The 12,008-nt window shown below is 39.0% G+C and overlaps 1 protein-coding gene across 19 annotated transcripts in view; it reads left to right on the forward strand.

Moving 5' to 3' along the window:
* Window positions 1–12,008, forward strand: part of ERC2 (ELKS/RAB6-interacting/CAST family member 2) — an 823,531-nt gene that overhangs the window by 22,796 nt on the left and 788,727 nt on the right. For all 19 annotated transcript variants that reach the window (XM_043551551.1, XM_043551549.1, XM_043551542.1 and 16 more), the window contains exon 2: window positions 3,599–4,399. In XM_043551551.1, the coding sequence (XP_043407486.1) occupies window positions 3,749–4,399 (651 nt within the window). In that variant the 5' untranslated portion in view covers window positions 3,599–3,748. The remainder of the gene's footprint in view (window positions 1–3,598; window positions 4,400–12,008) is intronic.

The following is a 12,008-nucleotide window of genomic DNA, read 5'->3' on the forward strand; positions in this document are numbered from 1 at the left end:
TTGCCCACAATTAATTGATTTGCTCCCACATAAGGAAACACTTTTGTATGCTGTATTTTGCATTGGCTAAGATCTGTAAAATTCAAAATTAGATATGCAATGGATTTCAAATTCAAATACACATGAACTGCAGATTTTTCTTAAGTAATTTTTCAGTTGCTGTTTCTTCACTTATTTTTTTTTTCTTGTTTTCAGAACTTTCACATATAGGTAACATTATTAAAACAGAAATGTGAGCATATCACACAAGCACACAGTAAAGGAGAAGTCTAGGGAAAAGCAAGGCCTCTTTCTACAAGCTCAGCATTAGGCACTGAAGAAAAAAATCAGTGTTGAACAGGACCCAAATTATTGCTCTCTTACAGTCATTAATCTTACAGACTTCATACATGCTAGAGAAGGAGGGCATTGAACAGACTACAGCTAAAAAAGGAGGGCTAAGTAGCTTAATAAGTGAATTAAAGGAGCCAATTAAAGGAGCCAGTGTCATACCCATACCAAATTGTGGTAGAAATGGTGGCACTAGAACACCAGACATGGTCCTGATATACTGTAGGTGAGTCCTGTGTTTCTCTGAGACACAACCTCACCAGTGCCTCAACCCTCCCATATCTGCAGCTTTTAAGTGAGTTCAGTTTAAACGATACTAAGGATTTTGGTAGTCCATTACCACTGCATCTCCTTGCTTATCACCGTGCCAACTGCTTATCAGTGTGGAAGGGAGTTGCTCTTGGTGGTGGGAAGAACATACAAATTAGCTGCCTGATCTTTGAGTTGCTCTATATGGATCCTCACTCTATACCTATTGCACTGTTATGGGGAAGTAGAGATCGTCAGGGATCTCTGACTATATTACAAAAAAAAAATATTTGGTGAGGTGATTGGGGAATTATGAGAGAGGATCAAATCGTCCCGACCCCAATAGTCATGAGGTGTTGTGTGTCTTCTGCTTCAGTGACCTTAACTTCACTCCCTGACTGTTTTGGAGCTGAGATGTCAGAAATATTGTGTACCCTAGTGAAACAAGTGCTATATATCATGTGGCAGCTGGAGCTGGCGAGACACGGTTTTTGTCTCTTTACTGGGGGTATGTTTGGGCACCCAACTACTAGGATAATAGGCACTGTCGTAAGAACTTAGATAGGGAAACTGCATCAGTCTCTTCTAGGATTTGAGTTTGCCTCCATTGCAGTAGAGTCCCGTAAGACTCCAGACAGCTTCAGGGCTCAATTCCTTGGGCAAGCCTTTGGCCTATATGATTAAAATGGTTCAGCATTACTCTACAGGCTGAGTAGTTCCCATTGACTTCATTAGAATTTACTTGTATACTTCAGCCGGAGAGCGTTGCTAGAGTCTAATTTCATATCTGCTATTTCTGCTTAAATAGTCAAAATTCCAGTACTTGTCGGAATGGATGTGCCTGTGCGGCATCCTGAAAAATTGAGGCTTATTTCTATATGGAAGAAACATCTGTATTTTGGGACAACAGAACTGCCTTTCACCTGCTGGGGAAAATACAAACCAACAGGAAACAGTGACTCTCGTTAAGCTGGTTAATACAAACCAATGTTTTGTTAGCACTGGTTGATCCAGTTTGCCTAGGGCTATATTTGCACTAGAGAAGGGAATTACTGGAAATTGAACTGCTTGGATAGAAACAGTTTCAGCACAAACAGTTCAGTGTGTCCATTTTAGCCACACTGAAGGACATCAGAACCTTGCATTTTTGCCCCATATCCACAACCACTATTTTAAACCATTTGCATTGCAATGCCCTCCAGGTACTATTCCTATAATTCCTGGCCCAACTGGCATCAAAAGTGGATTCTGGAATAATTTGAAAGGGTACTGATGCACTGCAGAATAGTACCGAGGGGACCAAGAAGAAACATTTTAGCACGTCCAAATCCATGCTGGCAATGAAACAGCTCAGACTGAAGTGGTTTACGCTATACTGGTTCTTAGACCTATTGAAAAGCTAGTCTACCCCCAACAGTTTTTAGAATCCATGTAAACCAGTTGAAACATCCTTGTATGAGGTCATGGATGGTTTATAAATCTTGGAGATTAGAATGGTTTGCAATGGTACATTTCTCTAGTATAGAGATAGGTAGGGGCTATGGCAAGTGGGGACTTGTTTTTGTCTTTGTTTGCACTAATGTCTGTAATTGTTTTTTCTAAAATGATTCAAACACAGTGGCAATGATTTAATATGCTAGCTGTTATTCTTGGTTTAAGAATATTTACATTCCTTCCCCCTCTATCCCCCTCCACCAAAAAAAACCCCCTCTCAACACAAATGTAGAATGGACATTATAGAATTAGAATAAGGTACCTTTATGTAGTAGTAATGTCCTGGTAGGGTGACCAGACAGCAAGTGTGAAAAATTGGGACGGGGGTGGGAGGTAATAGGAGCCTATATTAGAAAAAGACCCCAAAATCGGGACTGTCTCTATAAAGTCGGGACATGTGATCACCCTATGTCCTGGGGAAATGCTTAAAAATTGCTGGATTTAAGTGACTTAGACTTGGTGCTGCTGCTCTGAATGAATCCTCTCTTTAAGAAATTATTTTAGATCTGGTTTAGTTATTGCAGCCAAGTTACTTAATTTCACAGATTGCTTGGAATGCTTGTTTGTTGTTTAAAAAAAATCAGTGAAGGTTCATAGTTATGGGTGATAAATGTGGATCAGATGTTCCTGGTATTATCAGATTCTTTATTATTATTTTATTTTTATCGGTTATGAAATTATCAGTAACTTTAACTGTTCTGATTATTTAAATCAGTTACAAAAGTAAGCCTGCTACAGAAATACCATTATGACACCAAATGCAGAAAAGGAGATTTGACAGTCCTTCCTTTACTTGAGGAAAGAATTAACTGTCTATAATATACTTTTTTCCTTGAAATAGACAAACAACAAATACCAACAAGCCTGTGGTTTATAGTTCCAGTCATCTTTCTAATAATTTATAATTGTCCTGAAGACAATTATTCTCTGAAATTAACTGTCTTATTGTAAATCTTGAAATTTAGCTTAACAATATCTGTTTCTTCCACTAAAACTGAGCTATCAGAAGTACTGTGTTTTATTTAACCTCCCCTCTCTTGGCCTCCATCATGTCCCCACCAATGTGGTATTTATTAAGCTAATGTTATTAAAGGAAAACAGATATGTTGTGTTTTGAAAATATATTCGTGACCTCTGGTTTCAATTTGTTTTTGTGTAGACACCAGATAGTTTCATCCCTGGTGTAATTTCATTGTGATTATTAATTAAGTGAATTGACTTAAATAACTGAAGTTACATTAGGGATATATTTGGTCCACAGTGTTACTAAGTCAAAATGCCAAAAATAGTTTCTAGCACGAAAAAAATGATCAGTTGTTTCTCCATTTGAAATTCCATTAAATATGGAAATTCACAGGTAATAATCCTAAATGTAAAACACAGCATTATTCTTATTTTAAAAATAATTATTCCAAGACCAGTTGATGTATGCTGTGCTTTATGACCCACTTTCATCATTGTAAAGTTACTTTATATTGTATTTGTTTTAAGTTACTTTACTCAACTTTAATTATTTTTTTTCCAGATCTTCAGTGTTTGAGAAGTCATCAGTTTTTTCCTGCTCGAAGAATGCAGTGAAACCATTTGCCAGCATTATTATCTGGAATTATAGGTTTAATATCCAGCATCAGTGTTACTAATTTCTTATTAAATAGTACCTCACAGTAATAGAAAAATGTATGGAAGTGCAAGAACAATCAGTAATTTGGAAGGCAGTCCTTCCAGGTCTCCTCGTTTGCCAAGATCTCCTCGTCTGGGCCACAGGAGAACAAGCAGCGGGGGAGGAACAGGTAAGACACTATCAATGGAAAACATCCAGTCCCTTAATGCAGCCTATGCAACATCTGGACCGATGTATCTTAGTGACCATGAAGGTGTAGCGTCTACTACTTTCCCAAAGGGCACAATGACTCTTGGAAGGGCTGCAAATCGAGCTGTGTATGGTGGTCGAGTCACAGCTATGGGGAGTAGTCCAAATATTGCTTCAGCTGGACTTTCTCACACAGATGTCCTTTCTTATACTGATCAGCATGGAGGTCTGACCACATCTTCACATCATCATCATCATCAAGTTCCCTCTATGCTGAGACAGGTAAGGGATAGCACCATGCTAGATCTACAGGCTCAGCTCAAGGAACTACAAAGAGAGAATGATCTTCTGAGAAAAGAACTGGATATCAAGGACAGTAAGCTGGGATCTTCCATGAATAGCATCAAGACTTTCTGGAGTCCTGAGCTAAAAAAGGAAAGAGTCTTGAGGAAAGAAGAAGCTGCCAGAATGTCAGTTCTTAAAGAGCAGATGAGGGTTTCTCATGAAGAGAACCAGGTAAGTAATCCTGAAAGTTTATTTCTACCAATTTACAACTAAGCACTTAATATTTTGCTTATGATACTGTGACCTGTATTGGAGCAAGTTTGGCATAATCAACAGGAATTCTGTGTCTTGCATATCTGCCTCTGGCTGCTAAGCAGTAGGAAAGCACACTAATAAGAAGCTGGATGTAGCTTATAATTTCCTTGATGCAGCATTCCTTTACATTATTGCTGAGGAGAATGACTGACTGACTTTGCCACTACCTGTTTTCTTATTTGTGAGACATTCTGTAGTATTTTTTTCAACAGCAGTCTAAATACATTCTGCAGGCTTTACTGAAGAGGGAATTGTACCACTTCTACACATAGCTGGAAAAGTATGAGTAAGTATGTGGGGACACATTTTGTATAAGGTGCATAGGGATTTAGCGGCCTAGTTTCCATGAAAGCTAAAGGGAGACATGATATTAGATCCCATTGATTACATTTTATAATATTCTGTATTATACCAACCATGAAGTAAACGGGAATTGTGCTCTGTCAGCTACTTTCCTTAAAGAGATCTATCCTTAGGAAATGAACAATTTGAAAATGTTTAGTTATATTGGAAGTGTAATTACTAATGTTTCCATTCTCTGTTATAATATGATTAAAGATATAGTCATTAATGATTCATATTATTCATGATTAAATATATAGTGCCATCAGCAGAAAAGTAGCTATTCTGAGCTGTTTCCAAGAAGCGATATAGATCAGTGGCAAAGGTGAGATTGCAAGTTTCTATTTTGCACAAGTTTCCTACACACACTTTCATTGATGGTCTTGTATATTTAAAGCTGCCCCTTTTTAGAACATCTATTGATTCTCTTATGAAATAATATAATACATAATATGTTCTTCACCCTTAGAGATCTCCAATCTATGCTCCTCCATTGACAGGCAAGCAGCAATAATCAGGGTTTTTGATGCCTTCTTTTTCCCAGGTTTCTAATCACCACTATTGCTTTCTCTGTGCAGAAGCACTACTAGTAGTGTGCCTCTCTGAACTTCCCAGTGCATTTAGATGTTTCAGTATATATTATTTCTGTCTCCACAAATATTTAAGTAGTGTACCATGTGTGACTGGGTGAAAGCACTAGGTCAGCTTTTCAGACTTGATCTTTCAAGATATGTCTCAAGACTTTCTGGAGTCCTGAGCTAAAAAAGGATCTTTCAAGATATATCTCAAGATTTCCTTCAGTTCAAAAAAATCAAGTATTGAGCAAAATTCAGAATTTTTGTCCTGTGGAAAATTCTGACATTTCAACATTTTTGTTTTCATTCTAAATCAGAATGAAAAGTCTCAATACTTTTCATGGAACAGAAATGCAAAAAAAATTTCAGTTCAGAAATGTCACATTTCTGTTCTGTTTTGATCAATTGTTTCAACATTTTTGATCAAAATTAAACATTTCAACAGTCCCAAACTCAAAACATTTTGGTTTGGTTTGTTGAAATGACCCCAAATGCTTCATTTCCAGTCAGTTCAACATTAAATTGCATGTTCCCATTTTGGAACATTGCCTTATGGGAGGTGTGGTTTGGGAGCTTGATGCCTCCATTGTCTCCTATAAACCAGACTACTACAAAATGCAGATTTGGGTCATCTGAAACATTTCACACATTTGTGTTGAATTTGAGCACCTTAGAGACTAACATTGAATGCATCCGATGAAGTGAGCTGTAGCTCACGACAGCTTACGCTCAAATAAATTGGTTAGTCTCTAAGGTGCCACAAGTACTCCTTTTCTTTTTGAGAATACAGACTAACACGGCTACTACTCTGAAACCTCTCTTTGTTTTGACATTTTCTAAATGACTCTTTGATTCAAAATTTACTTTAACTTTTCTTAATTTTTTTTTTAATAAAATTTAAGTCCAAATGTTTTTATTTTGGGTTGAATCAAATGTTTCTTTTCACTCACAATAAAATTATTTCTCAATTTTCTGGTCTAGGCAGCAAGACAGTAGTGCATGAATGTAGTACTTGTTCAGGTACCAAACTGACCGCCATGGAGACTGAAGACCTCTGTTTATAGTGAATGCACTTGAAAATTTCATTCTAGTTGCTGTTATATTCTGTATTCTTCAAATTCTAGACCCCATAATATCTCTAAAACTGAAATGAATTTATAAATTTGTCTCTTGTATATGTACTGTAGGTTCTACCTAGGTACCTCAGTTTTAATCTGGAGGGGACCACTTCTGTTATGTGAGGGTGGATTAGTTGATATATGTTTGTACAGAATTTGAAGATTCCAAGTGCTGTATAGATGCTAAGTATCACTATTCTCATCAGTGCTTCACTGTCTGCACCTATTCAGTCCTTGGTTTATCTTAAGAGTGCCCTTGAGCGTGCCAGTCTTGGTGATGTTTCTTGTGATATGGACTGAGACAACCAACAGCCTTAATATGGTAATGATTTTCAGTCACTCCTAATCTCTTCTATATTTAAATCAGCAATCTAGAAGCAAAAGTATCTTTTTTCCATTACCAATCCCCTGAGCCATTCAGTCTTCTCCAGAAAACAAACTTAATAGAGGTAGTACTTTTCCATGAGCTGGATTGGTTTAATCCTAACCCTGAATGTCAGTCTCCATCTCACAGGATGGGGAGCTCATCTGGAGTCAGAGGACTCAAGCAATTTGGACATAATCCAAAAGAGAAATCCACATAAAGAGTGTGTAGCTCAGGTTAGTAAACTTGCACTTCAGTTTTTTCAGTGCTCTTTAAATCAAAGCAGTGCTTATTTACACACAAACCTTAGTTCTTGCCCTCATCAAAAGCAAGGGACCCTGCACCTCTACCTTCTGCATTCAACCTTCTAATTCAAAAGTGGGGTTGTATAGCAAGGAACTGGTCACAACAAGATCCAGCACAAAACTCTTTGCATGGGCTTGGCTTACAGATCTGTTGCAGCTATCAACTGCTGACCATCTCCTTTTGTCTTGCATGCCAAAGGGTTCCTTTCTGCATTCTGACATGGCAGCTCTTCCTATAATGATCTTGCTTGTGAAAGTTTAAATTTAGAGAGATTGTGGCTATCCGATATAGTGTCTGATACTCTTTTACAATCTAGGTGTTCCATGTGATATTTATAATCTTCTCCCTTCAGTTTTATAGGACCACGGGAGGGGTGTTCACCAGCCCCAAAAGGGTTAAGAAAGCTGAGAAAGGGGCCGGTTAGTGAGATAGGCCACACATGAGGGATTTAGGCTGGAGAAGCAAGCCCTGACTGTAAGATGGAGCTCAGCTGAGGCTGGACTAGCATAAAGCCAGGAAGTTGGCACCAGAAAGGGTTGCAGTAAGGAAGTCTGAGAGGGAAAGATGGCACTAAGGGAAAGAGTAGGACCTCGGGGAGCCTGGCCCTGAGGGAATGGCATACCCAGAAGAGAGAAGGGTGCAGAAGAAAGCCATTGGTAAGTGAAGTAGGAAGCAGCCCAGGGGAAAAGCCAGCAGGATTGGGGACTCAACAGACTTTGGCTGTGTGTTGTAGGGTTCCCAGGCTGGAACTTGGAGTAGTGGGTGGGCCTGAGTTCCCCTGCCAGTCACTGACTAAGTGGCATCACCTGGACAGTGGGTCTAGTGGGTCTCTGCCCCGAAAGGGGAAACCACTTAGTGGCCTGGCCAGAGGACTGAGTTATGAAGAGGAAGCTGCAGCTCCTGGAATGAGAGAGGGGCTGCAGATTGGAAGAGAATGCAGGGGGAGGTGTGGGACCTGGAAGAGAGCTAATCCCCAGGACAGCCCTGAGGAGGCTCCACCCATGGTGAGTGAGTGGACTCCTGTGGCAGACCAGAATAAAGAAATTGCTGTTTACCTCATATTTTGGAATTTGTTTACAGGTTTATTGGTTGTTTGAGGGTCTGGTCTCTTGTTCTATAAAATTTCACACCTTTGAGCTTAGTCAGCATTTTTACTGTTAGAATTTATACAATCACACTGTATTGTGGTGGGCTTTTTTAGGGCAGTGTCATTTTAGTGCTTTCAGTCCAGAGATACTATTTCCTATATAGTCTAAGTCTGGTTCTTAAGTGACTACAAACTCTGACTTTATTATTACATTAAGGTATTCTCTAGAGACTATTTCTTTAACTCGGAGTGTAAGTAAATTAATAATCTGTTTTGAGTTCCTTCCATTTTTATCAGGAGATCTTCCTTTCTGCCTTTTTTGGGTCTGGATCTTTGCAAGAAAGGATATCTTTGATGCTGCTTGGATATTTAAAGTATTTAAATATTACATTACATATTTAAAATTACAATAGTCAAAGAACTATTGAGAGAGTGAGAGACATTCACTGAGAGACTGTTTCCCTTTTTTCTGGGCCCCAAAAAGCGGGTGCTGGGATTTTCCATAGCTCAACCGATTCATTGCTATTATCTCTGAGGCTTACAAAGCTGAAAGAGTGCTTTCCTCATTTGTAAATTAGGGCCCTCTTTTGTTGGGGAGAGAGAAGGATCCTATGCAGTGGAGGTCTATAAGGACAGCAACCTGGTCAGTCTGACATCCCTTTTAAAAATACTTTCCCCTCTGCAGGTATGTCCTTTGGGTTTCATGTCCACAGGGCAGAGGTATTGTCTTGTCTCCCTATCTCTTCCTTGCTCATGCCAAATTTTTTTGTTTTTGTTTTTAATCGGGGTTGTTGGGATTGCCCAGAATATGGATTGGTGATCTATAAAGGGGAAGCAAGTTGTCTAAGATTTTTAACCTGTAAATGGTGTTTTTGCATCTTAGAATCACCAATCCGTAATGTCCCAACCAGATACTCTGTGTATATTTTTTCCTGATTGGTATTCTTACTAATCTTCTTAATTTTAGTGTATAATTCAGAAGGGATATTATAGAAGCTTTGCATGGGGATCAGAAGGCTGAGAGCAGGGAGTGCACCAAAAATCCTTCAATGCTATTTGCTCCCTGCACTGCTGCCTGTCAGAAAAGGAGAGAAAACTAGCACCATCCATTTGAACTGATGATTCCAAAATGAAGTACCACCATATAAATCTACTTTTGTGGCATTGCAATAATTTACTTATATCACACTCTGATGTCCATAAACAACAATTATAACATAACTGAATGAAAAAAAACTGCATGTAAATGTCATTATTTAATAGTTGATTATCAAAACAAATAATCCACTAGTGGACATAATGGGCCAAATTAACTTATGTTGTTGACTTCACTGGAGTTACACCAAGGGTTAATTTGGTCCATTGATTTTTCACAAAGCAAACTTCCAGTGAAGGTGGTTATTATTTTCTCTTTGAATATGTATTATAAATTATCTGATCTTTTATGTTGAATTTTCTTCTCTGTTATGATAAGAGTTTGCTTCTGATTAATGAGAAAAAGATAAATGATAAGAAGGATAATAGCAAATCCTCTGAAAGTTTGATAGATTTGCATGTAAAAGTGTTTCTTAAAATGGGTTGTGCACATCTACAGAAATATGAATGAATTGTGGATACTGCAATTACAAGGATACAGTTGATAAAAGTAAGAAGATTTAACCAATAGAATCAGCATATGCAAAGTAGTAAAATAACTTGAATTGCGACTGGCTCCTCAAATGTTAACATATGATTTAAAGACCAGTGTCCCGAACAGTCAATAAAAATAAATTAACAAACATGCAGGAAAGTAGTTTCACTTCCTAATATTAATTAATTCACATTTATTTACAGTAAAATCTAGCATGATCAAGCAAATATACTAACATGAATTACAAGCTTTACTCCTCTTGCAGTTCTGATGACATTACACATCACGCAAGCTATACTTTTTTATGTTTATCATTTTGTTTGGCTGTATGATCTAATCCCTGAGTTACCCGTATAATATCTACTTTCAAACTAAGGCCCCAATGCTGCAATGAGCTTCATGCAGGTGAAGTGGCTCTGCATGGGCCTAATTGGAGCTCATTGTCGAACTGGGCCCTAATTTGCTCTTTATCTGCCGTACAGCAGTGTATATCAGTATCGCTCTGTGTGTGTGTGTATTCGCACATACACATAAACAATATCACAATTTGTGAAGTTGTTGTTGTACATACTCATCATAAAGTACAAGGTTACATGCACAATGATGATCTGAATAACCTGAGAAGTGCCAGTACTCTATGCTTGTCTTACTGGTCTTCATGAGGTGTGTTATCACTTTTATAAATGGGTTACAAAATCCGAAGAAAACATATTACCTGAAATATTTGTATTGAACATTTATTTCACCAAGATAAAGTAAGCCATTTAAATTGTTTTCACCTCCGCTTCATAACTCAGTATTTGAGACTTATTAAAGTCTATTTTAAGGTCTCACTTTGAGCTTGTAGTTCAGCATGCTCATACTCCCTATTTTCTGTTTCTCATGTTTTCTTCAACTTTTCTTTTTAAAATCTCTGTTAACAGCTGCATGTTTACTTGCTGGTTTTAACTTTATTTTGGATGGTATTTTCGTTAAATTCTTCACTTTCATTCATTGAGATTGATGACATTTTAGGTAAGTGAGACACATTTCCAATTTATTTTCTGCTTTAAGTGTTTAAGATGTGGGAAAATGATGAAAAAATACAGGGTTATTAATAAAACTGTCAGGTTGTGCCAGATATAGTTGGAAGCTTTTGACTGTAAGTCTGGTGTGTTGTTTCATAGTGGCCTTTTTATACATATGTATTTAGGCATTCTTAAGTAATTTATATTAAACCTTCTTAGAAGAATTTTTATTGTGATTATAACTTTAACCTAAAGTGCTTGTAACCTGTGTAAGTATGTGGAGTGCATTAAATATTAATTTAAGAAGAAAAATGCTATAATCTAAAAACACATGCGGAATGAAATACTGGCCATCAGTATTTTGTGATAAATAGGAACACAAACGCGGAGGCTCTATCAAATGGGGGTGTGTTGGATGGAAAAGGGTCTTCAAACATCTTTGTGTTGTTCTTAATTGATCCTTCCTTGGGGGCTGGGAGCTATTGTGATGTAAATATTACACAATATTCACATCTGTATTATTATTTATCAGAAACTAATTTATCTCTTCCAGCTGTGCAACAGCCAGTTATGTCAAAAATGACCTGATAAAGGCCAGTACCAGGTTTACCATGGTGCCAGTGGCACCATGGTGCTGGGCCCAGAGTCAGAAGGGGCCCCGGCCAGCCCGATCCCCCGGCTGGTTGAGCTGGCCAAGATAGCTTCCCTGGCCCTGCTCTTCCCCCACCCCTCCTCTCCCCACCCCTGCTCTGCCCCAGCCCTGCCCCCACTCCCGCCCTTCCCCTGAGCAACGTCCCGGGGGACTGCAGCAGGGTTGGGCGCGCCCTACACTCACCAGGCAGCGGGAAGTGGAGCGACCTGGCCCCAGCCCGCTCCGATCGCTCGTGTCGGGAGGGCGGTTCCTCCACCCCCCCAGTCTCAAGGCTGGGAGCCAGGGGAGCAGAGCTGAGCGGGCTGGGGCCAGGTCACTCCACTTCCCACCGCCCAGTGAGGGCGGGGTCGGGCCCGCCCTGCAATCACCGGGCAGCGGGAAATGGAGCTCGTGGCTGGGGGGCGGGTTCCCCCCTTCCCTCCAAGCCTGGGGAGGAGATGGAGC

This window comes from Chelonia mydas, chromosome 7, assembly GCF_015237465.2.
Source record: "Chelonia mydas isolate rCheMyd1 chromosome 7, rCheMyd1.pri.v2, whole genome shotgun sequence".
Lineage (NCBI taxonomy): Eukaryota > Metazoa > Chordata > Testudines > Cheloniidae > Chelonia > Chelonia mydas.